This window comes from Nesoenas mayeri (genome assembly GCF_963082525.1).
Source record: "Nesoenas mayeri genome assembly, chromosome: 2".
Lineage (NCBI taxonomy): Eukaryota > Metazoa > Chordata > Aves > Columbiformes > Columbidae > Nesoenas > Nesoenas mayeri.
This window is the reverse complement of record NC_137543.1, coordinates 142054545-142078872: the sequence shown is the minus strand read 5'-3', so window position 1 is coordinate 142078872 and position 24328 is coordinate 142054545. Positions and strand designations below refer to the sequence as shown.

Sequence of the window (24328 nt, the reverse complement as noted above, 5' to 3'; positions counted from 1 at the left end):
ATTTATTTTTACCATTTTGGCAAAATCAGGGTAACATTTCTATAAATTGTTAAAGAGTAACAGAGGCTACCCCTAGCATTTCTGTTTCATGTACTTTGCCACAAGCAACCTTGTCTACTGTGCTAAGGGTACAAACTCAGATTTATCTGCACTAAAATGTCGAAAGCGTCTGCAAACGTGACAAAAAAGCTCTTCAGTGCTGGCTGCTCAGGAAAAGTCTGATGAAGATTTTACAAATATCTCTAAAAACTTCTTGTTTGAATGAGTGAAGCTTTTCTTAGAAAGAATGTGTTACTCTTTCTGTTTGGAGTTGTCCGATTTAAAATGAATGCCGAGTTAGTCTAGGCTGACTGAGAGGATTGCCAGTCTAACTCATCTAGGATTTACAAAGGGACATTGTGCTGCCAGCTGACTGTGTATTATCTCACCAGAATGGTTAACGCTTTTACTTTATTACAAAGTGCCAATCTATATCCAAACATTGTAGTGACTACTCCTGTTTATTTTTTTTCTACGAGGTAATGTATTTTAATAACAGATGTGTAACTGACTTCATGTCTGTTTGTTCCACTGTTGCTTTTAATGGTTAGAGCACTCACAGCGGCAGCGTAGGTAGAGATTTTCCATGTAGTAACGAACAGTAACATACCAAGCTAGAGATTATTTACAGCTAGCAGTGCATATTTACTGTGGTATTTATTGGAAAAACGCAATACTACAAGACATATATGATCAAATTTGAAGAAGCTTTTGAAATCAGGTTGTCACTGCTACTGGATAAGACCATTTTTTGGATAAATCACCTGCCCTGGTTAAAGTTAGACAAGAGCAAAGAACATGCTTTATGTGAAAAACACATTTAAGGCAAACATTTCTTCCTTTTTCATCATATCTTGATATACTAATTTGTAAAGACTTATATCACAACCTTTGTTATAACTATTGCAACTCATTAAAACCGTATTATGTAATATATGTTGACTTTTGGTGTTGCATCCTTACAAAAAGAAACTGGTTTGCATGAAGTTTCACATGATCGCTGTGAGATTCCAAAACTTCAGGATAAAAAATTAATGCCATTAAAAAAACATCCGTAATAATACTGCACGTAGTTTAAGAGGTCATCAAATTGCTTTATTCAAAAATATATTTTTCCAAGTATTTTTTACACTTTCAGTTAAAAAATAAGTGAATTGTTTAACTAGAAACAAACAATATCTTTGTAGAATTATTTGAGATTCCTTTTGCCTTCTATTGCCTATGGAAGCTATTTAAAAGTCCCAGACTTTTAATCATGCATTATTTAAAGAATATAGAGAAAAATAGAAGATTATCAAATTACAAGGATTAAAATTATCCCTGGAGTGGAATTATCCCTGGAGGGGAATTTAATTGAAAACCATAATTTCCTTCGAAGCACAGATGATGCATCTTCACAAATATTTTTGAGTAACATTTAATAATTGCATTAGATTACTCTCTAGAAACAATTATTTTAAAATGTCAATTGAAAAGACTTTGCAGGTAGGCTCATATCCAGTAAATCATTCATGAACAGACTTGTAGAAGGGAGAAGATGCAGAAAGAATACAAAATTTTGTTGCTCTAATTAAAAAAAGTAAAAATCAGTTTGTTCACATCTAATAACGATTTCCAGTTTCTCTGAAAAGAACCAAGTTTTAAAGTGACTTCTCTCCTGAAACAAATGTGAATTATACCAAGCTCCCCTATAAAATAGGAATACTAATTAATTTTTCCTACTTAAAAGTCAACCACTGCTTTGGATTTGCTAGGAGTATTTTATCAATTTTATCTTGGGATATGCCTCTAATAAGCATTTTAGGAACTATATTTTTAAGGATATGTGAATATCCATGGCCTCCATATTTCATCAACCTGTTCTTAGTGTGCACATCATGAGCGATCAGAATTCTGTCTTCATAGCCCTCATCGACCAGCAGACGAACCCTGCGAAGGTAAAATGCACACCTGTCAGTGAAACGTCCTCACGCTGCAACAGCACAGAACTGGGCAGCACTTACATTTTTACATTACTGCTGGGCTGTTTTATAATTGAAATACTTATTTTCAGGTACTCGGAAGACATATTCCTTATGCTTAATTGAAATTAAACCACTTATTTTATTGAATTAAAAAACAAAACAAACAAACCACCTCTGAAAACGTACCATCACACATCTCAAAGTGGAGAAGAAAAACCCTTTCCAGTTGGCACATGACTTGGCATTCCCAGTCCCATTAAGCCCACAGAGGAATTCAAGAGCTTCGGCATCACCGAGCATGGCACACATGGGTAACTCACCATTTCCTACATAAGCTCCTTCTCAGCAGGTTAGTTCTTGCTGCTGTCACAAAGCTGGTCCCTGTTACATTAGTTAGTGACCAGACTCTGTGTGTAACAGGTCCTTTGAGACGCCTGGCTCTATCACACAAATACTTCCACATCTTTAGTTAATTCCCATTTAGCAAACTAGGTTAATAAAAATTTGAAGCTGTCAGCATCATAGTCCATATAGACAGTTATCATCCAAACATGTTTCAAAGATGTTCATTACAGAAGATAAATAAGGCAGGCACTGCACAGTGCCAGCGTGTGCCAGGAAACAAGGAGTTGATACGGCAGCCCAGCTGAAGAGACTTGGCAAAACAACAAGAAGTCAGTTTGGAAAAAGAAATAACCCTGGTCACTCCCTTGTAGCCAGTCTGCTACAACAACTCCTTCTGTTCCACATTTCACTCTGAGAACCTTAATCCCCTGGTTAGTTCATTTTTTAGAATTTATTTGGTGGGTGTCTAAACTTCCATACTGCGTGACTGTGAAGTTTCCTATTAAACTTCAGCTTGGTTTGGCAGGGGATTGCAGAATTGAAGCGGCAGAGATAGACTAGCCTTGGGAAGCGCTTGCTCCTCCTGAAGGCACCCAATTCCAGCATTTGCCAGTGCTGCGAAATTCTAATTTTTACCTTGATTGTGCTTTGATCCATAGGAAAGCAAATACTAGCTTTATAAGTGACTACAGCATATCTGAAAGCCCTTACTGTCAGTTTTTATTACAATTAGTTATGAGGAGATACACATAGCAGGATCAAATCAATATGGGCAGCAGGAAGAAGGCAAGTAAGATAGAACTTGGTAAAATATTAGCATCTTTCAAAAAACCACCATAAATAGTGCCATATAGTGCACAACACTACATATACAACAGTATGACCACATGACAAGTATCTTTTGCAGACTGAAATACAGAGAGACCACAAGCCAACCAGAGAATAAGAGCAGTAATGCCGGAGGGACTAAGTTCCTAGCTGACCAAACATCATCTTTGAATCGTGTCCTTTCATATTTGGACTAATTTAATGGGTTGGGGAGGCATATGGTTCTTTATACTCCATATTAATTGCTGCTGCTTGCTCTTTCCTGTAAGTTTAGTTAGTACTTGTTTCCTACTCAAAAATGATCCCTGAAAAAACTCCATTTTTAAATTTAATTGGCAGTAGATTGCAGCAAAAATGCATTAAGTACACACATGGCTAAACTGTGTTTGAGTAGGTATGGCAGGACTACAGAAATTTACATTTTGAATAGACAAGACCTGAACGTGTATTTTCCAGTTAGTATTTTCATCAACACATTTAAAGGTCAATTTGATTTCCACCTCTCTGGTGCTGTTTGACAAAACAAAAAGAAAAAAACAACAAACAAGGAATTGCAACCGCCATCCTACGTCCAATGTGGATGTATCAAAAGCCAAAAAAAATCCATTTAATGGCACTTCTAGCTCAAACAGACACACTCACACCATACAGTGGGAAAAAAACCAAAACAACCCTTTGTATTTCCTTCCCATAGACAGCCTGCTGCAAGAAATACTCAAATGCCAGAGAGTTTCAGGAGAGACATTGGTGGCTGAGCAAGTATCATGGATGGAATAAAAAGTCTGCCACGGTTGAACAAGCACTTGTTAACCAAGGCACAGTCCATTCCTCCACACATATTCCTCACGGTACTCCTGCACATGCTGAGCTCCCGTGGCACAGGAGCGGGGAGCAACTTTACCCGTTCTAAATATGAAAGCTGCAGATTCATTAGAACAGTTTTAAATACTGAGTGCAAGACTAAGAGCCCTGTTAAGAGGGAAATGATTCCTAGTGGGAAAAGGAACAGCAAACATTTGGCAGTAAGTGGAACAGTAACCACGGCGCCTTCTTAAGAAGAGAACAGTCTGAAAACAGAGATTAGTTTTGAGGCTAATTTGACAAAGAGAGGGAGGGAAGCTACCTCTGAAATGTAAGTGAAAGCTAGAAACTTACTTCACTAGTGATCAGGGATTATAAAATCTTTCTCATCAAGGAGAATGAAAGAACTGTTTGTGACTCTGGAAGGAAAAAAAGACAGAGGCAGGATGGCACCTCATCCCTCAGAAACCTGTCACTGCGCTGCACAGAACAGTGCAGACACTCGGCACAGGAGGATCACACCTCTGGACAGCATGGAAGGAGTGAGATGCCCATTCCCAGCTGATCCTACCTGTCTCAGTTTCTGCAAGGAACGCACCTCCCCAGCAATATCTTGTGTTAGCACAACACAACAGACTTGCTGTGCAGCTGGGCTGAGGAGCAGCAGGGAAGAGCTGTCCTGTCAGGGGGGCCAATATTTTCACATTGTGAGTGTGAGGAGCATGGGAGTTCTGGGGAGACAGGAATCTCATCCTTCAGAAGAGAGAAAGGGCAAAAGGAGAGGGGGAGGAGAGGTGATGAAGTCCTTGGAAGAGCAAAAGTCTGGTTTTCAGGACAGAAGCACAAGATCAAATCCACCCAAGACAATCAGCGAGTTTTGCTGGGTTAGCACATTCAGGAGGAGATGTAACAGGCTCAGATGGTGCTTAGCAACAGCACTAGGTTTCCAATACTACGTTTCAAACAAAAGCCAAACCCTAACAAAAATCCAGTATCTCCAGCCTTTTCTTTTTTACAGTCTATATAAATGCAGTAAGATTCTACATCTTCCTTTGCAGACAGGAGAAATCACACATGCTGCTCTAAAGACATGACAGCAGCGGAAAGAAAAAAGGTTGTTCTTTTAGTATGAAGAAAAGACAATTTTGAACAGCAAGCAGAATCATTCTGTAATGCCCTTAAAACAAGTACCAATAACATTCATTTGCCAATGGGAATGCTATAGCTTAAATTGTATGTAAGCATATACCTCGCAATTCTTTCATTGTCGCTTGGCATGTCAATCTCAGGATGGAACTGGTAGTAAATAAATTCTGTACCAAACAGGTCATACTCTAAGTAGCATCCAAGTTCAGCAAATTCCAGAAGTTTCTTTGTATCAAATATAGTCCTGCAGAACATATATAACACAAAGTCAGTATTGTAACAGGAGGAAAAAAAGTCTCTTGGTATGAGAAAAGGTATTTTGCAACTTCCTAGTTGCAAGAAACAAAATCAATAACCTAAGATTTAATTCACTCTTGAAAAAAAGAACTCCTCTCTGACACATGCAACTTCAGCGGATACACAGCATGGTCTTTCTCACATTCATCTGGGACTTCATGCATTTAAAAAACCCAAAACAAAACCAACTCCTCCCCCATGAAATAATGAAAACATTTATGACAATATTTAAATGGAAACAGGAAAGTTACTTACTTGTGATATCACTAACCCTCTCAACAGACAACCTAACAAGGAAGGACATTTAAGGAGGAGGTTAATTCATAGTGACACTTAAAAAAAAAGACAATGGATTACTTACACAAGAAAGATTTACTTTCCTGAAAGAGTTACAGGGGACAGCTACATCCAGGGCTTGTTTCATCCATCACACACTGGTAATACACAACTTTGTTTTTAGTTTCTATTCTGTGATGTTTCTAGATTGTCATTAGAACAGCAATGTATCATTGTTTGCACTGGGATCGGGCCAGAACGCCTTGAGGAAACGCTCTCACCAAAATACATAATGGCACTGTGAGTCCCTGGGACACCAGCTTTGCAGCAGATTTGAAAACTGAAGGAACAAAGCTACTAAAACCCATCGCTTGTTTGCAAAAGAATGCCAACTGAAATAACAGCTCTCTGGAATATTTTTTTTGAAACATTTTTACCGAGAGTACAAGCTACCCAAAGGAAAACAAAACCACTCAAAGGATACATGATAATTTTGTCTTTATAACCACAACACAGTTAACCAAAAAGGCAGCAGTTAATTTTTTTATTATTGCAGATTTTGATGTCACAAAGTAATTTTACCCTATACAATTACATCACAGTCTGTTGCCATGGAAATGACTGATGTCACAATTTCAATATTATGACTTAACAACAGGACCAAGTAGGAGGAACAGATGGGTTGAGAGAGAGAAAACCCTTGTTCAAACAAGCCTGCCACCAGCAGGAGTCTAAGACTTGCCAACTGTAATTAATACAAAAAATGTTATTTTAAAATAAATGTTACCGTTTACAGAGATTGAACATTTATCACCAAATGAGTTTTTAAAGTGCAGAGCAAAAGAACGGGTTATCTTAGATCCAGCTCTGCTCAGTTCACAGGGAGATGGGAGCCAGGAGTATTCAGTCCTGGGCAGGTGGCAAAAACCACCCAGTGACATATGTCAAATTCACAGCCAGAACAACTTATTTTTAAAACTATTGTTATTGTTGGGCTTTTGGGTGCTCTGCCGCAACAAAGAGCAGGAGAGCTTAATTTCATCAGCCATTGGGTCCCCTTGTAAGCCACAGGGATATGGTGGCAGCAGCAGTTCCCAGCTGGAATTGCCAGTCTCTGTGCTGGAATTAGGTGTGTGGGCAACATGAGTCCCTGAGCAGCCTCGAATGCAAGGAAGAGGTGATGGAGCACAAGGAAACATCCTGTAGTTTGGGCCTCATATACAAATCATGGCAGGGACACCCACCAAACCATTACCAAGCAGGCATTCTTAACAGTTGCTGTGAGTCCCCCAACAAAAGCTCCTCAAAAGAATGACTGCTGACCTCTACCAAGATAACTTTATAGCCCTGGTCCCTAATAAATGGCCAAAGCCAAGACTTGATGCCTTTTGCTTCTCAGCCTTTATCTGCAACATAGTTTCACTGCAGACACTTGCCACCTTTTGCTCTAAGGTGCTATATTGCACAACATGGGAGCCAGCATTTTAGTTTTATCATTTGATTGTAAATCCACCTGAAAACCACCATTCTGTCTATGTCAAAAGCAGACATGAAATATGGAGCTATGTACAAATTTATCTCACATTTAAGGGACTGGGATGCTCCCACGTGGATTTTTCTCACTGGATGAGACTTAAAATGTTAAATGCACATTGCAAAGCCAAACTTCACAGTAGTTTAAAGACTATGTTACAGCAAGTGCCAACCTGAATGTGTGAAAGTAATGATAGGGGGAGTATAAGGAAATGCCATATTGTGCATCAGCGGCTGTTAGTAAAACTGCACCTCTGTCTTGACTGTTTCTCTACTTATATTGCTTATTTTCCACCGATAAATCACTGAATCCAACAATTTACAGCAGCATATAAAGGTAAAAAAGTCCCTGGATGTTTACGTTGTATTAAAATGGCTACATAAGTACTGACACCTGCATCTTGCTCAGTCCTCTTTCACAAAAAGATTTAAGTAATCAGTTTTTCCTTAAAAAATGGAGAAAAATATAGCTATAGATACAACAGAATGCAGGTAAATACATAAAGAAAGCCCATATCATTCATATATAATCAGATATAAATAATATTTAATGGCACTGAATTTTATGTTCCTAAAATCCCCAAGTAAAACATTGAGATCTGTGTGAATACAAACCACCTGTAGCTCAATTTGCAAGCTCCTAGAGCCTATAACAGTTAGAAATTTGGAGCACAGCGCTTTTGCCTGTATTATGCTCACATTGAGGGCAAACAATCCAATTGCTGAGAATCATATGACCACAAACAGCCTTCATTATTCAGCAACTGGCCAAACTAATCAATGCTTGGACATTTTCCAGCTCACCATGAACAACACAAGGTCACACAAAACCAATTCAGTAATAGAGGCTGTGTTCATAAACTGGAGAGGGAAAAGCACCCCACTTCCTCTCCATGTCTGACATGGGGCTCCTGGTTTTTCCTTTCAAGGAAACTAAAAGTTAGCTCTCTGGTCTGTGCTAAGAACTATCCAGACCCCAACTATTTTCTTTTTAATCAATATTTCTTCTGTCTGGTAGCAGGACATTAAAATCTACCTTCTGCTTTGATTCAGAATGCAGCCAAATCAAGGAGTTCTCCATCAGCTTCTGTGAGATTTTGGTAAGGCCCTTAAGAGTGGCCCAGTTTTCAAAAAAGCTGCAAGCCCAGCAGCTTCCCATCCAATTTGGTGAGAACTGCTCAACATCCAATGCTTTGTAACTACAGGGATTTGTGCAGGGTTACAAATTAACGGAATTCCTATTTTTTAAAAATGTGGCTACAGTTATCCCTAATCTCACTCCCAGGCCTTCAGAGATCATTTAATACCCAAAAATCTCTTTATCAATGTGAATCTAGATGCTGATCCCAACTGACGTGCTGGAAGCTGATCAAGCTCTATATAAACAGCTATTTTTAAGTCAGTAAGCTTAAAGATAATTCTTCATGTTGTGATCCCAGTGTACAACAGAAGCCTAAGCTACTTGTAGTGTAATGCCCCAAACCCCAGTGAGTTGTGGCAGCACTGCCGGAGGGACAGCAGAATACTCTGCTTACCTGTCCAGGTGGGACATGACTGTCTTTGAAACATCAGCCCCAGCTTCCTGCAGAATGCGGATGATCTGGAAAGGTGCGTCGCTGTTCCTGCCAGGGTGGATGATAACGGGGCAGCCAAGCTGTGACTGGGCCCGTGCGGTTGCCTGAAGCACTCGGCGTTCGCTCTCAGTCAAAGGCCAGGAGCAACCTATTTCTCCCACCACACCACACTTGATGTCAGTCCCATCCGCTCCACTGAGTATCTCATCAACGATAATGCCTGTAAGCTAGAGAACAGCAAAATGAGATTTTTGGTTATTAATACTATTTGTGTTAAACAGCATCAAATTTGGCCTATGGACACTGTGTTATACACTCCCGAGGTCTTTCTGAACTTATTTAATTAACAGTTGGGTGTATGAAAACACTGCAGATAAAATCTGGTTTCTGTCAACTAATATTATGCTAGCCATTCACTAAGACTAAAATAAACACAGAAGCAAATCAATTTAACAGTATCCACTCACACAATTGACCAGGTTTGCCAGAAAGGCTGGTCTATATATAATTTGAACACTGAATTAGGCTGAGACTGATTTTTCTTAAAAAGAGAAAAAAAAAAAAGTTAGTTTATCATGAAATCTGTGCCTCACACTCCTGAATTGGGTCCAGAAACAATTAACTGTAATTTATTGCAAAACAAGGGCTCAGAGAATAACAAAACCTTGTCATTCGGATAGGGAAGGGAGAAACTCTGGCAAAGATCCTGAAGAGACAAATTTATGGCAAATCCTGCTTGTGGGAATGCCGACACAAAATGATAGGAGCTCTGCTGACTCAGAACTACGAGAACAAAGCTCAGTTGACAAACTTACAGGCTCAAAAGTAGCTTGCTTTTAAAATATTCATAGGCAGAAAAGACATCAGAATTTGCTAATAAAAGCTGTTTGTTATAACAGCCTCAGTTTTTCTTTTCCAGAATAGACCATATATTTTAAAGAAGACATTCAGAATTGAGAACACAAAATGGCACTGATGATGACCTTCTAACTCTTTGGCCCTTAATGTTAAGGAAATAACAGTTTTATGGAAAAATAAAGTGAACAAAGTAAGAAAAGAAATTTGCCAGCAAATGCAGGAAACCCCAAAAAACCTAAACCAATTTTCAAATATATCTGTAACTTATCTCCACATCCTATATCCTCAACAGCCTCATACAACATATTGGTAAATACACAATCTACACACAGAAGTCAGTCTAAGCTATTACAATTTACAGCAGGCTTCTGCCAAACACTTTATCCTGTGATCACACACCTTCTGCTTCATGTACAACCAATCTACCAACCATTTCTGTAGACAAACAGATAAGAATTCATTCCTCTCCTGAAGAACGTGTCTCAAAATATTCAAATTGTCTTTGTCTAATCAGAAAACATATCATCATGTCAAACTCACTGAAAAATGAAGAACCACTGGTTATCACGGATTGGTGACTCCACAACCCTTCCTAAGTACCCACCTGTCTTCTGGACTGGATTAAGTATTGATTAGCTGCTGAGTACAGGACATCTGTAGGTCTCCAGCAGTCCAACAAATACAGAAGGGAAACTTTTGCTCCAAGAAATCTATTTGCATCAAATTTCAAGCAATGGAAGAGTATTTAGGAGAAGTAGTACTGTTTGTACAGCTTGGGCCAGCTTGGGTCCAGTGCGGCTGGCAGTACGGCTCAAGTTTTGACCATTGATTTTTAGAATGAATATGACTCATTTGTAAACTGTGATAGACTTTTAGAAAATTTTCTCAGCTCTGTTCATCTGCATTCACAGCCTCCTGCCTTGGAGAGTTGCCTGCCCTCTTCTCCCTATCATCACATTTTCTTAATAAGAGATGAATGAATATTTATTATTATAGGAATATCTGGGGACCTCAGTCATTATTAACACATTGTCTCAGACACCGTACAAACAGCCTGATGCAGACTCTGCCCTGAAAAGTCTGGACAAACAGAAGAGAGATATAGCACACAGCTTGAGAAGAGCAATGACTTACAACTGTCCTATAAATATTGCAATTATTTATGCTTTTTACATGAATTCTGGGTGATTTCATTGGGAAGCAATTAGCCAGAAAATAAGAGACAAAAGAGGCAGAAGAGATATACTCTTTCCTTAAAAACTGTAAAAAGAACAGGATAATTGGTGGTGTACCAGATGCTCACACACAAAGTACTTTATTTTCCTTTTACTGTTGCATTATAACAACTCCCTGAGAGAAAACAGAGCTTAAGAACTGGAAATGCTGACAGATAATCCCAGCACTCACAAGTAGCGCTGGTCCAGCTATAACACACAGGCAGTAATGCTGTTCCCAAGTTCTTCTCTTTGAGAACTATTTCACTGGAACATCCCTTCAACTTCAACTCACCCAGGGATAATTCATAGGAAAGAGACACTGAAGCAATGGTTAAGACTTACCTGCTCCACTGTCATGGCCTGTGTTTGAGAAGAATGAGTGGAATCCACATAAAACCCAGCTCCAGCAATAATATGGATTCCAGTTTCTTCAGCAAGTTTCTTCAAAGTATTCACATCTCGACCAATTCCTGTGGTTGTGTTTTCCACAATTGTCCCACCACCTGCTGCTTTATAATACAGCAGCTCCTCCTTCACAGCATCTGTTTCCTGATACAAAAGAAGGTTTTCTTTATGGCTGTAGGGATTTTGCTTAATCCAAAACAAGTTCTTCATCTCAATGGGCCCATCAGACAGAGGCTCTTGGCCTGGAGAAGGTGGACAAAAACAGCTGCTGTAGTTCATAGTCAAGTGTTCATGAGTCAACGTATAGCCAAGGTGGTCTGGCTCCACAGGGCCCAAGACAGTCTGTGCTTTCCCTCTCAAGGAAGGCATTTTTCTTCAACAAAAGGGAAAAAAAAATCAGATTCTAAGAGCCTGGGAAGGAAGAAGAAAGGAAACAAAAACATTTCAGAGACACCAAACCTTTCCAAAACCATTTCTGAATTCCCTCCTCTCACACATGTACCTACATGCTGTGTGTGTTCGCTGGAATGTTTGCAAATGCTGTTTCCAGTAGAGCAGTCAGTATGGAAAACAAAACATTTATTTTACCCAACTGCACTTGTATCAGTACTCTAGCAGTTTAAAAATACCACATTCCAGTACAGAGAAATCATCATCATTTATTGTGTTATAGTCAATTTCACATTAAGATAAATGTTTCCTATTTAATAACAACCACTGTATGTTCATTTAGGATTCTCTGCTCTTCAGCAGCTGTCAAATTTTGTAAGCTTGAGCCACCAGATGAAGATAATTGGCACCAACGCTGAAAATTCCTTGCTGGTATGTTCAGTTCATCTGTGTCCTCCAAGACTCACTATCCCCCTCACACGCCAAGGAAGTTTTCCCCATGTTTGGGCATCTTGTCTGCCCCTCTGTAGGAGGAACGCCAGGATGGGAGAGTCATCTGCTCCTTCGGCCTCACCAGGGGCTCAGGTGCTCCTGTACACTGTGCTGTGGGGGTCTGGGACAGCCCAGAACAACTCCTCCAAAGCCAACAACTGTCACTAAAGATACAGTGTGGTCCCCAGCCAGCAGGACAGAAGCCAAAGAGCTCTTCCCCTCAGCTTCATTGGCCAAATATTTTACCAGTTAAGAACATACCTTAGCCTAACAGTTGAATTTATACAGCTCAGCCTCTAAGAGACATTTTTCATCAACATGAATGAAACAACGTTATTGCCAAAACTCCAAATGATAAGGTCACAAAGATACACATTTAGGCAGTTGGTTCATGTCAAAGATATCCGCCCTGCGCGAGTTTGGCCTGGCTCTCTACAGGTTAGAATTAGCTGCAGCTCTCCCCATTGGGATTTTGGGGTATTTTTTCCTTTAGAGGGTGGGGGTAGTCTTTTTCATTTATGTGCCTAATTAACATTGAACATAGCTGACTACCCAATTCATGTTAGATCTGCCTGATGCTAGTTGCAAAGGCTTGAGGATATACAGTTATAATCCCTAGTCAACCAAAATCATCAGTTATGAAACAAAATACATGTTTAATCATGTCCAGAGGACAGGACTAACTAGAGCATGCATTATTGATTAAAGAGAGAGGTCCTTCCCATTTCTGTCTCCCTTTTAGTGAATAATATCATAAACACGGGTTTGTTACTGGTGAAGCCCTCAGAGGACACTTTCCTTTTAACTGCTAAAGCTAATCTACCAGCATGACAGAAAAACTGAAATCCAAAGGGCACTGAACTCTGCATATCAAAGGGCACGAGAACGTCGAGGTCTCTTTGGGGATACTTTCATCTCCCGAGCAGCCGTCATGGTCAGAGCACCCACGGACGAGAGCAACCCAGCCCCTGCAAAAGGCAGATACCACCTGCCCAGTGACGTCTGCAGAGCTGGCTGTTATTTTACAATGAAAACTCGGTCGTCCATACGAGAGAGAAAGGACTGACTATGCTTGCTTGCTTTGTGTAAAAGCAGAGTTAGGAGCAACTGCTCTTTTATGAATTTCATTTCCAGACTGGTGTGTTGACTTGTTTGAGAAGGCAGAAGAATAATTACCCTCATAGAACAGACTGCTGGCTGATTAATATAATGATTTATTTTTTGCCAAATAAATTAAGAAGCGTATGATTCCAGAAAATATTATTCTTGAGCAAATAATTAAAAGCAAAATACCTGTCTTAGTCAGAAACTGCTGCTAGCTGCAATTCAATTAAGTTGTCTGACCCAGTCATTAATTCCATCCTTGAACAAAGCTGGTGCTCTATAGAGCAACTCACTAGTTTGGAGAAAGTTCAATGATTGGAGTCATTCTTATATGCACAGTAAAGAGACTAAGATAATTCTAAGATAATTGCATTACCTTTTCTTTTTTAATGTTAAATATCTGGACTCCAGTATTCAGTAAAACCCTGACAGCATAAAGAGTGATAACTACTCTCTGCATTTGAGACACATAGTGTTCATTGACAATTTTCAAATCCATATATTAAGTTAGGAAAACAAACCTATATAAATATTTCATTATATAATTAAATATATAAGCATTGAAGTTAGTTTAATAAAACTTGATACAATGTCTTACAGTCTGTTTCCTTAACGAGTTTCTGCTTTAGGTTTTTAGTTATTTAATAGTGCTGTTCCTCAAAAAAGCCACTCTAATTGAACGTGAATTTTTGCTCACTTTCAGATTACTACTCTGATAAAAAGTTGATTTTCAACATTTGATCCCACTAATTCTTTTCGACCCAGTTAATGTAGATTACCCTCAATTAATCTGGCCTTAACACTGTGAAGAACTACACCTGCATGTATGAGACCTTCTTACAGCCTGAGGCTGCCAATTTCTGATTTATAATGCAGGAAACATCCAAAATCATCCATTCCAGTGCCAGGTTTCTCTTGTAGCAGATATGAGCCTGTTGATTTCAGACACTGGATTTCAGATTATAGCACATGTACAGAGTTTACAGAACCAATGCCTACTACGGAACCATTTGATTGAGGCCAAGGATTTTTATAAATATAAGAAGCATCACAAAAACAGAAACTGACACAGACAGCATTTAAAGTAGGCCTAATTGTATCTGCATGAAAAATATGATTAATATTAATGTCTGTGCCTGCTTACTAACAGAGTTTTAGAAACCCACTGCTTTTAATAAAAAAATGATGAAAAATAAAGACAGACAACAACATGTGACTGGAATTATTTTTAAAACCACTGTCCTGGTATCTTCCCTACTGTCATTTACACAGAACAGCATGCCTTGATTATAACGACACATTATTCCTAATAAGATTCATGTGGTGAAACCATAATTTAATTTGTGTCTTTAAAACAGAATTTAGGTGCAAACAGCTTTTAAAATGAATAAGGACTGTTGCTTATACTGTTGCACATACACATTACTACAGAAATCCACATTGGTGTGCTTTACTACGGACTTGTATGCCATGTTTTATACAGAACTTTCTTCTGAGAAAGTCTCTTCTTTCATACGTTAGAGACTGAATTCATATCACCTCATTTAGCCATTTAAAATGACTTATGTCTTCACCAGAATAATTGTTTCGACCATGTTCACAGTGGAGCTGGAAAGACGTATCCATCGGCAATTCAGCCACTCCATTGTGAATATTTGTAATAGGACAGAAGTTACCTTCTGTATTATCTGCACCTTTCCATGGACTACAAAGTGAGACAAGAATTAACTCTGGACAAGCAAGTCTATTTTAGATGGTTCTACATAAGATATGTGAATTGTATGTCCTGAAACCTAACCCAGTTTGAGGGGAAGGGGAGAGGGAAGCGGGGGAAAGTGCCAATTCCCATGACAAAAGATAAACTGGTAGGCTCTATCTGGCAATAACAGGTATTTTGGGTTTGGAAATCATTAATTCATACTGTGGTATCGCCAAGGCGCTCTCCCACATACTAAGGCTTCTCTCCTCCAGGTGCTGTATAAACAGAGAAATAAATGGTATTGCCTCATAATTACATATTTAGATAAAAATAAAATGAGAATTGCTTTAAGATACAATCCAAACTTGTACTATTTTATAACAGCCTTGAAACAATACCTTAATGTTTCTGTAATAAACTCTGGACAAATATTTACAACCACCAATTATATGGTGCACAAAATACAACTTTCACTGTTAGCCAGCTACTAAATACTGGTGAAGTAAATATTTTTCCTAGAGGTATTGTTAAGAGAAAAGAGACTTACTGCTAAAAAGGTCATGGTACTGCGTTACTGACTCTGGTAAAAACTCTACTGAGTTCTATACATGTAGTGCCTGAATACTGATGACAAGATTCGTGTTTCTGCTTTTCCCATCTGAAACTCGCACTTCAGTCATTGTGTCATTTTAATGGCCCTGTAATGGGAAGTCTCCCTAGGTTCGGATTAGTTGCTTCCTACAGTAATCTCATATTGCTGAAACATTATAATCACATAAACACAGTTTCCACATGCTAACACTGCATTTGTTTTGATTCAGTAAGCACATTGTAATGGTATTAGCACAGATTCTCTCTAGACTTGTGTGGGAATAATTTTATTGCCATTACATTACATGAGATTACAGTGACATTAAACCAGATTGCTGTGACACATATTTAGAAAAAAGCAAAAATAATAGCTCAATAGGTATTTATTATATTCAGAAAAAGTTAAACACAGCTGCCAACTAGAAACAAGGGCTGCCCTGGCCGCATCAAGAGCACTTTAAGTGGGTCTTTCCTTTACAATCAGCCAGTCCTAGGAAATGTGACACAGTGCAGGTTCACTGTGTATTTACAGATGGAGGAAGCACTTCGAGTGTTCATTTCTACTGTGAGCAACCTCTACAGAGCATGGAAATGCCCCAAATTCAAAATATATGACACATCTGTAGTAAACTACCATTAGCTAGTCTATGCTGTGTTATCGCACCATTCCCCACACGCAAACATTTTGAAACGGGGGAAAAAGAGCAAGATCAAGGAAGACAAGAGGCTGAGGGTAAGAGAATACGTGTAGACTACTTCAGGAAGAATTTAAAAACAGAACTTCTTTCCCTCTTCCCCCATGCTTCTGCCAGCTCCATAGAGGTTTACAGTATGGAAGGAACTCAATACTGTCAGCACGGTTCTTCCTCTTCCACAACAGACAAGCAAGTTTTCCAACTTGTCTGACAGACAGATGCCAGATCTGTAGGGTGTTTCAATAAGATGGACCCAGTTTCAAAGCACTGTATTTCATAATGGCAACATGTTACACAAGAATTTACAAACCGTTTAATGAGTTTTAGTAACCTTTCTATAAATGCTCTATGTTCCCTCCACCTGCTATATGGACAGTACAGTATGGATTTGCTGCCATGATTCTGGTTTTGAGGTCATCCAGATTAGTTGCTAATGGTGGGACAAAAACACAGAAAAAAATGCAGGGTATAATGTCTGGTGGTCTTGGGGGCCAAGAGTGTAGCAGCAAGTCTTGGGGTCCTATGCAACCTATCCAATGTTGAGGCAGGATCCATCTTTTTGAAACGCTCTGTACTTTTCCTTCTTAAAAATTGTATTCTTAAGTGCTAATTACAGGACAAACACAACTGAAAGCAGCTTTCTCTTATACACTTCAGTAACTATGGCTTTTTTTGCTCAGTCAGTGTCAGGGAACTGCAGCTACAAGGGTGGTGGAGCAGAGTTCACCACAACTGGCTGGGTGACAGCAGCAGGACCTGTCCTTTACCCCAGCAATCCCCTTTGCATCCATGTCTGCAAAGGTATCCACCAGTCTGCGACACTGTACTACACCACACCACTCATTGTCTCTGAGTTATGCAAGATAACAGCACATCTCACATTGACTTTGGATTATTTTGCTCAAGAAACAGAATTTGGGAATGGGGCAAAAGCGCAGGGTGTTTCAAAACCATGGACCCAATTTGAAATCATTACCCTTTGAAACTGGGTCCATCTTTTTGAAACACCCCTTTCTATGAACAAATGCAAGTTTCTGGGCAAGTTCATGTCTCTTCTGCAGAAATGGCAGATGCGCTTCTCTGAAGGTGACACATTATTCCCACTGAAGTCATAATTACTCTTCCCTGTCTTCAGAAATGACATTGATCAGAAGTGACATTGGTCTTCTTACTCTCCCAAACTGGAGCTATGAGATTATCATGATTTGTAAGACTTCAGGCTAACTCAGAAAAATGAACCAAGGAAAACAATCCTATCTATTCAGAGGCAGTGTCTTCTTTTTTCACTACCTTCCTACTCTGATAATTTGAAAAAAAAATCAACAAGTATTGTGACAGCTTTTCACAGCACGGCCCCTTGCCTGGTACAGAACTGTACTAAGGGGCTGAGAACACTGGCTGTATGGCGCTGGTCTTCCTCCTTCTCAGTCAAACTGCATGAGGACGGCACACTAGTACTTCATAAGCATCAACAACGAGGCAAGGCTTTGTGTCCTAAGGATCAAAGTCTCACAGGAGATTTTTCATGCCTTAACTCTTTTCATGCTCTTCTCAGAGAGAAGGGGAACACTTACAGTGCCTCTCTCCTACAACAACTCCTGTCTAACCCTATATGAGCATATTTTGCTGCTCCTTCCTCAGCGGGCAACCTGTATTTTCCCATCCTTAGGTGGCTATACTTGGACGGGGCAAGTAAGAACCTCACCATTTCAGGTAAGTGTAATTGTTCGACTGGGTAGAAATTGGCCAACAGATTCAAAACCCAGAGAACTCCTGGGGGAAATCTTTAAAAAGCATAATCTGTCTCTACTTTGTCACATTTTTTTCCTGAAATGCACTGAATACTCAGAATAGTGGGTTAATGCAGTGGCCTTCAACAATCTACCTCTGGTCCCCAGACTATTCAGAAACATATATTTCCTTAAGAAGCCAAGCTAAAAGAAATACTAAATATTGGTTTCCATTAGATTTTCTAGATACGCTTTGAGCAACCAAGAAGCTTTTCACACTACAGAAGTGAGAAGGGATACTGAAAGAAAGACTTTATGAAAGTTACAATATATGCTATGAAAAAAATTAGGAGAGCTTTAGCCAAGCTTTACATAATCCCCCAAGAATAAGCAGAAGTCCCACCAAAATATGCATGTACACACACCACAGCAGTTACATTGCTTGAGTGGCACTGGCAATGTTCTATGACCTAAAAGCAAAGTCACTTAAATTTCAAGAGAAATTTAATTACTATTACACATACATGAAAGGCCAGTATATTGATTCACTGCCCTCAGAACCTCCGACAAGCACACTTTGGGGAAAGGAACTGGGCAAGCGAGAAGCAAAGCTTTTTTTTCAATTTGGTTAAAGTTCAGCTATTGTAAGCACAATAGAGTAGGACTTTCACCTTGTTTCTGTGCAGATAAGTCTAAAAAACTAGGCTTCTTTGAGCAAAGTCACATGGAAGTTTCTCTTCCTCAGAAAAATCCAAGACCAACATACCCATAAGTGTTTTTTCATGAACATCTCCTTTAGAAGAACTTGAGGGGATTTTACATTTTGGGCAGTTTCCAAAATTACTCCTAATAAAAGGTCAGATAAAAATTCTCCCCTAGGGTCCAACATTACATTAATTACATTTTACATGCACACATAGTATTTTTAGGCCAAAAATTAGGACTGGAGTCACATTATGCAATATGCAAATATGGGCTGAGTCCTGCATGCTGATGCATGCATTTGTATTCTTAAGCCTAAACAGAATCTTATTTGCCTCTCATGGGTGCTAGGCTACAAGCACACATCCTCTTTCTTTCTAGGACAACATGATATAGGAAAAAAGTTTGTGCTTTTCAGAAATGCGTGTCCAATTAACATTCCCTCTAAATTTCAAATTTTGAACTCAAGCATACATATAACTCTAATCTTACTGTTATTCTCACCACCTTTAATTGATTTTATCTCCATTTAAGGTCACATACACTTAAATAATTTCATATGAGCTTAAACATTTCAGTAAGCATATAGGATGGAGCATTACTACTCCTTTCTGCAGCACCATCACCAAGAGTCACACCAAATCAGTGTATTGATCTTTACATGTAGAACTAAAGAGAAAAGGGATGGAGGTCAAAGACACCAAAGAACAGACATCATCCTTCTCATCACGCATGTCTATGCAATGTTCATTGCTAGCTCCTGGTCAAGACCGGACATTACTAGCTTGGAAATTCAGATGAATGAACCCCAAGCTCAGCTCTGTGGCAGAACGTACCAGTCACTGACCCACCACAGCCTGTGAAGCCACGCACAGTGGAGAACAGTGTGGAGAAGGGGTTTAGTACCTCATTCAAGATTTCACACTGCAGCAACTGGGATAAGCAGGGACTTCCAGAAAACCACTTTCTTTAGTAGCGAGCAATGGGTTTAGATGCACGGAAGTAAATTCAGTTGCCCAGTACTGCAAACAACCATATCCCAAAACTTGAAATCAATCTGAAGACCCACTGGAAAAACAACACCCCAAGAAAAAGCTTTCACGGTTTCAACTGTGACTGTTCTGCTATGGTTGCGGCAGGAAACAGAAGCCATGTGCTCTCCTCAAGGTCCACTTCTGCTCTCATGGGAAACTAGCCCATACAAAAAAAGTTAATGGGAGCAAAGGGAAAGCTCAAGGCCTATGGACATAACTTAAAGAGTATCTTTTAACTTAGACACTGTCTATATAGAGTCTGCATGCTTTGTCAGTGATCAAAAGCAACGATCTCTTGCTTGTACAACTCCTGGTACTAAGTTTTACCCACAGCTGGGTACAACAGTGAAGCAGCAGGAACGACCAACACACACAAGCTGATGAGACTGTCAGGTGTTGTGCATATCCTTTCGCTTTCTTTCCAGTTACTGCCTAATCTTCAGTCTTAAAAAGAAGTGGACACAGAAACCTGCCACTGTTTTGTCTTTTTGTACCATAGAACGCAATATCACAGCACCTCTGAAAGAAGATACAAACTCAGTATCTTTGTCCTGGAAACTATTAATTATCTGGGCTTTTAAAAAATCTTTGCTGCCCAGCCTGAAGTGAGTAACACAGAGACAAGTCCTGCAACAAAGTTTAAAACCCTCAAGAGCTCCAGCAGTAAGACCAGTTGAACATTTCCAGACCTGCCTGAAAGTTGAACATTTCCAGATCCATCTGCCAGAAGGCAGGCAAATCACGGCAAAGGAAGAGTTCAATGCCTTTCATTTAGTTGTCACCTCAGAGACTCAGGACAGGGCAAAGACAACTGTAGGGTAAAACAATTCTTTCACACTTTGAGGTAAGAGGTGAGATCCTGAAAGAGCAGAAGAAGACAGAGTACCTCAGCAGGTAACATACAATTCTTCCTTGGTCTTCCCTCCTCCACAGAAATCACTTCAGGAAAAAAAACAGGTTTCAGAATATTTTTGAGAAGAGTGATCCAACATGTTTCTGAGATCTGAATGAAAAAATGTGATTTACTTAAAACTGTCAGATGAGAGATGATGCTGCTGGTGCTGGTGTTTCTTCTTACTTTCTTCTTCGTATCCAAGCAGTTAAATACTTCTGAAACATATCCTAGTTATTGCCATATGCTTCACTATATACTGATTTTTACATGTGAAGAGCAAGGTGACGGCTCCCTAACCACAGACAGAAGCAGTGACACTTGCTCCTGCTCCACCATGCATTAATTTAATAAGTTAGTGCTGGTCACCTAAATAAAATGTAATTAAGCGTCTGAATGCCACTGTTGCCACCTTTGATTATAACTACAAAAACGAATGTGATGATGGTGACATGATGGCAAATATTATGTCTGTGAAATTCCAAAACATGAGAGGCATTCATAATAATAAATGACACTTATGTAGTCTTTCATGTAACAATCCCAAAGTACCTGACAAAATGATACAAAACTACCTATTAGAAGCATCACTTCACCCATCACTGAAATACAGCCCCCAGCAGAAAGCAGGCAACAACCTTCAAACACTGCAGAACATATTATGACAGAGGATGTCGAATAATGTATCCAGTATAAAGCACAGGGGAATTCCATACAACCAAATGACAATTTTTCAAAAGCAAGTGACCTCCGGCTAAAAACTTGTTTAATTCAAGAATTATCACAAGTCTCTAGTATACAGAAGACACCATCCTTAAGAACTGACATGCACATGCCTAAAGAAAATAATTGTATCTACAAGTTTCTTAGAGATCATATCTATTCATGTATTTGCTAGGCCAAAAGATCCTGTCTGAGTTCCTCCTCACCAACAGAACTTGTATTCTCCAACTCAGGACCAAGTTCACCATGACACAAGACCTGCTGCAGAGGGGTGGCCAAACACCCAAGGCCACTGTTTGGCAGCGGCTCAGCTTCAATGCTGAACCCCACTTGGCAGTGGGGACCCAGACCTGCCTCACCGTGAGCCAGCGCTCCCTGGAGCTCACCGAACTGGTGCAGGGGGAGGAGAAAGCAGGGCATCTGCTGCAACTCTGTTCTCTAAAGGGCAGCATCATACCTCAGGCCATGGAGAAAACTATGGTGCCCAGATCCCAGCAAGGCTCACGGGCAAGTCTGGAACTTTGCTGTTGAGCCTTGTCACAGTTAGGCAGCTCTGGAAGCACCTTGCAGAGGGCTGTGGGTGCTTCCAGACGGAGAGGCTGCTGAAGGCAGGCTTTGAAAGGCCCAGTTTTGGATTAAGGCATTTCTTCCTCACAGAGACACCCTCAGGGACTGATGGGAGAAGTGTACTAGAGAGAATGTGGTTTCAATATTTAACTTGGTAAGACTGTACAAATATTAAATACCAGCACTAAAAATAGTCTCACAGCTGCACTCACAGGGTGAAGTCCGCCTGAGCCCGGGGTTACTGATACCTGCTGATAGCTGCCATCCGATCCTGTGACACGCTCCTCCAGAAAGGTGTTCACCACCTCCCGCCCCAGTCCCCGCAGGACCCTGCCTGCCCCAGGCCGCTGTCCCGGCCGCACTCTCCTCACGGTCCACGCCGCTGCCCCATTCAGGCCGCTGCCCCTTCGCCGGGGCCGCACCCGGGCGGCCGGGCCGGGCCTCAGCGCCCTTCCCCGCGCCGAGCGGCGGCGCCGCCGCCCCGGAGCCCAGACCTGCACTCCCCGCCACGGAGCTACCGCCCGCCCGCCCCCGGCCACCGCGTCCCGGCGCGGCCCCGGCACCGCAGGACCCCGACTCGCGACCGCCAGCCGCGGGCGCCGCTTCCCGCCCTCCCCGCCCCAGGCCCGCCCGGGCCGGGCAAAGCGCGTCGGGACCGCAGCGGAGGCGGCGGAAACAGCTCCCGCCCCTCAACTCCGGGGTAGTTTCCGGGCCCGGGCGCCTCTCGGGCCCGGGACTTAATTAAGGCTTTGGGCAGCGGGTGGGTGCGGCGCGGCTCGGTGGCCGGGATGGGGCCCTCCGCGCCCGGCCGCTCGCTCACCCGCACCCCGCGGGCAGGCCCCTCCACCGGCAGCAAGTCCAGCCCGCCGCCGCGGCACGACCCCGGCTGGCAGCCCGCGGCTCCCGCCCTGCTCGGGGCGGGACTTCCCCGGCGCGGCCCGGCCCCGAGGCCGCAGCGGGCGGGGAAAGCGGTGGATCGGGCCGGGTGCGCGGGCGGCGGGGACTCTGTGGCCCGGGGCGCCCCGGGCAGGCCGCGGGGCAGGAGCGCGCTGCCCTGCTGGCTCCCTGCGGGGACGCGCCCGTCGCGGTGCCCGGGGCGGGCCCTGGCGCTGGGCTCTCTCCCGCCACCGGAGGTGCGCGGTCCCCAGAAGCCCGTTCCCCTGGGAGGGGGTGCAGCATGTGCTGTGCCGCCTTGTCTCCAAGTGCAGATGAGAGTCGGTGGATGTGAGTGAGCATCCTGCCCGCCTTTGCTCATACTCCCTGTTTACACAGCACGGAGGGAGCTTGGAGCCACTGAGTCATTTCGGGGGGCTGGGAGATGGCGGTGAATGCTTGGGCTTGCAGGAGGCAGGATTTTCTAATTTGCCCTTGCAATGTAAATAACAGGGAAGGTTGAAGAGGCGCTTCCCAGTATCCACAAATAGGGTGACAATGACAGTGATTCTGGATAAAAGCGCAAGTGTAAAGTATGAAATGAAAACAGCTGCCATCAAGTTTTTACACTTTCCACTCAGGATCTCAAAAGTGTTTCCTTTCCCTAAGGCTCACAGCATCCTGTGTGGTACTATTCCATTTTATAGAAGGGTAAAGAGATGCTGGGAACATGACTAACAAAGACATGAAGGGCGAGGAACTCCTCCAGCCCTTGCAACACAGCCAAAGCTGCAGCAAAGCCACCATGTGCACTTTGCAGACATGTTGCCTGAACCAGGCAAGGAGACCTCAAGCTTGTCTGAGAGAAGTATTTGCTGTTCTCGTTGCTCTACATCTTACTTTGACTACCTCCCAGTCCCCATTTGTACCAGACCGGGGCCAGCCGTGACCCTGCATCCCACTGTGCAGAGCCTCAACCTGCGCTCAGTGCTGCAGCACAGTGCCTGCAAATGGATTCTGGTGTGTCTTCCTTTCATATGGCTGTTCATTGCCTGGGAGAGCTGAATCTTAGCTTTTATTCACATCCCAGATAATCCTGTGATGCAGAAAGTGAGTGGGCAAAACTGGGAATGAAAGCCAATGCGCACTGATGCTCAGGTCTTTTATCATCTTTCTTGTGGTGTAGGACAAAAGTGGAGGTAGTGGATGAAAAATGAGGAGGGTGCAGGAGTAAACAACTTTAGAGAGGTAGGAGGGAAGAGAAAGCTGTGCTTTTATAAAAGTGATGGAATTTGGGCTTAAAAAAAAAAAAAAAAAGGAAAAATGCATTATGGGAATACTAAACCTGAGGGGTAGAGTCCACAGTGCCTGGTGGTAGTTGATGTGGGGAGAGCTTGACCTGTGTGAACTCAGCTGAAAGGCAAATTACTGCCCAGTAAGAGGAATGGGGAATGTAAGGGTGAGGAAGGTGAACCAGGTGAAATGTTTGGGATTTTTCCCATTAGCAGCCAGTTACCATGTATATGCAACAGTGATTAATACAGATAGATGGC

At 41.6% G+C, this 24328-nt stretch overlaps 1 protein-coding gene across 1 annotated transcript; it reads right to left on the bottom strand.

Moving 5' to 3' along the window:
• Window positions 1-1757: 1757 nt before the first annotated feature.
• Window positions 1758-22781, bottom strand: PTER (phosphotriesterase related; the record flags this gene model as incomplete). Its single annotated transcript, XM_080339395.1, has 5 exons — window positions 22723-22781; window positions 11221-11694; window positions 8765-9030; window positions 5227-5367; window positions 1758-1968 (listed from the first exon to the last, which is right to left on the bottom strand). Exons 2-5 carry the CDS (start codon window positions 11650-11652, stop codon window positions 1758-1760), a joined length of 1050 nt encoding a protein of 349 aa, XP_080195521.1. The 5' UTR covers window positions 11653-11694; window positions 22723-22781.
• Between the last annotated feature and the right edge of the window lie 1547 nt (window positions 22782-24328).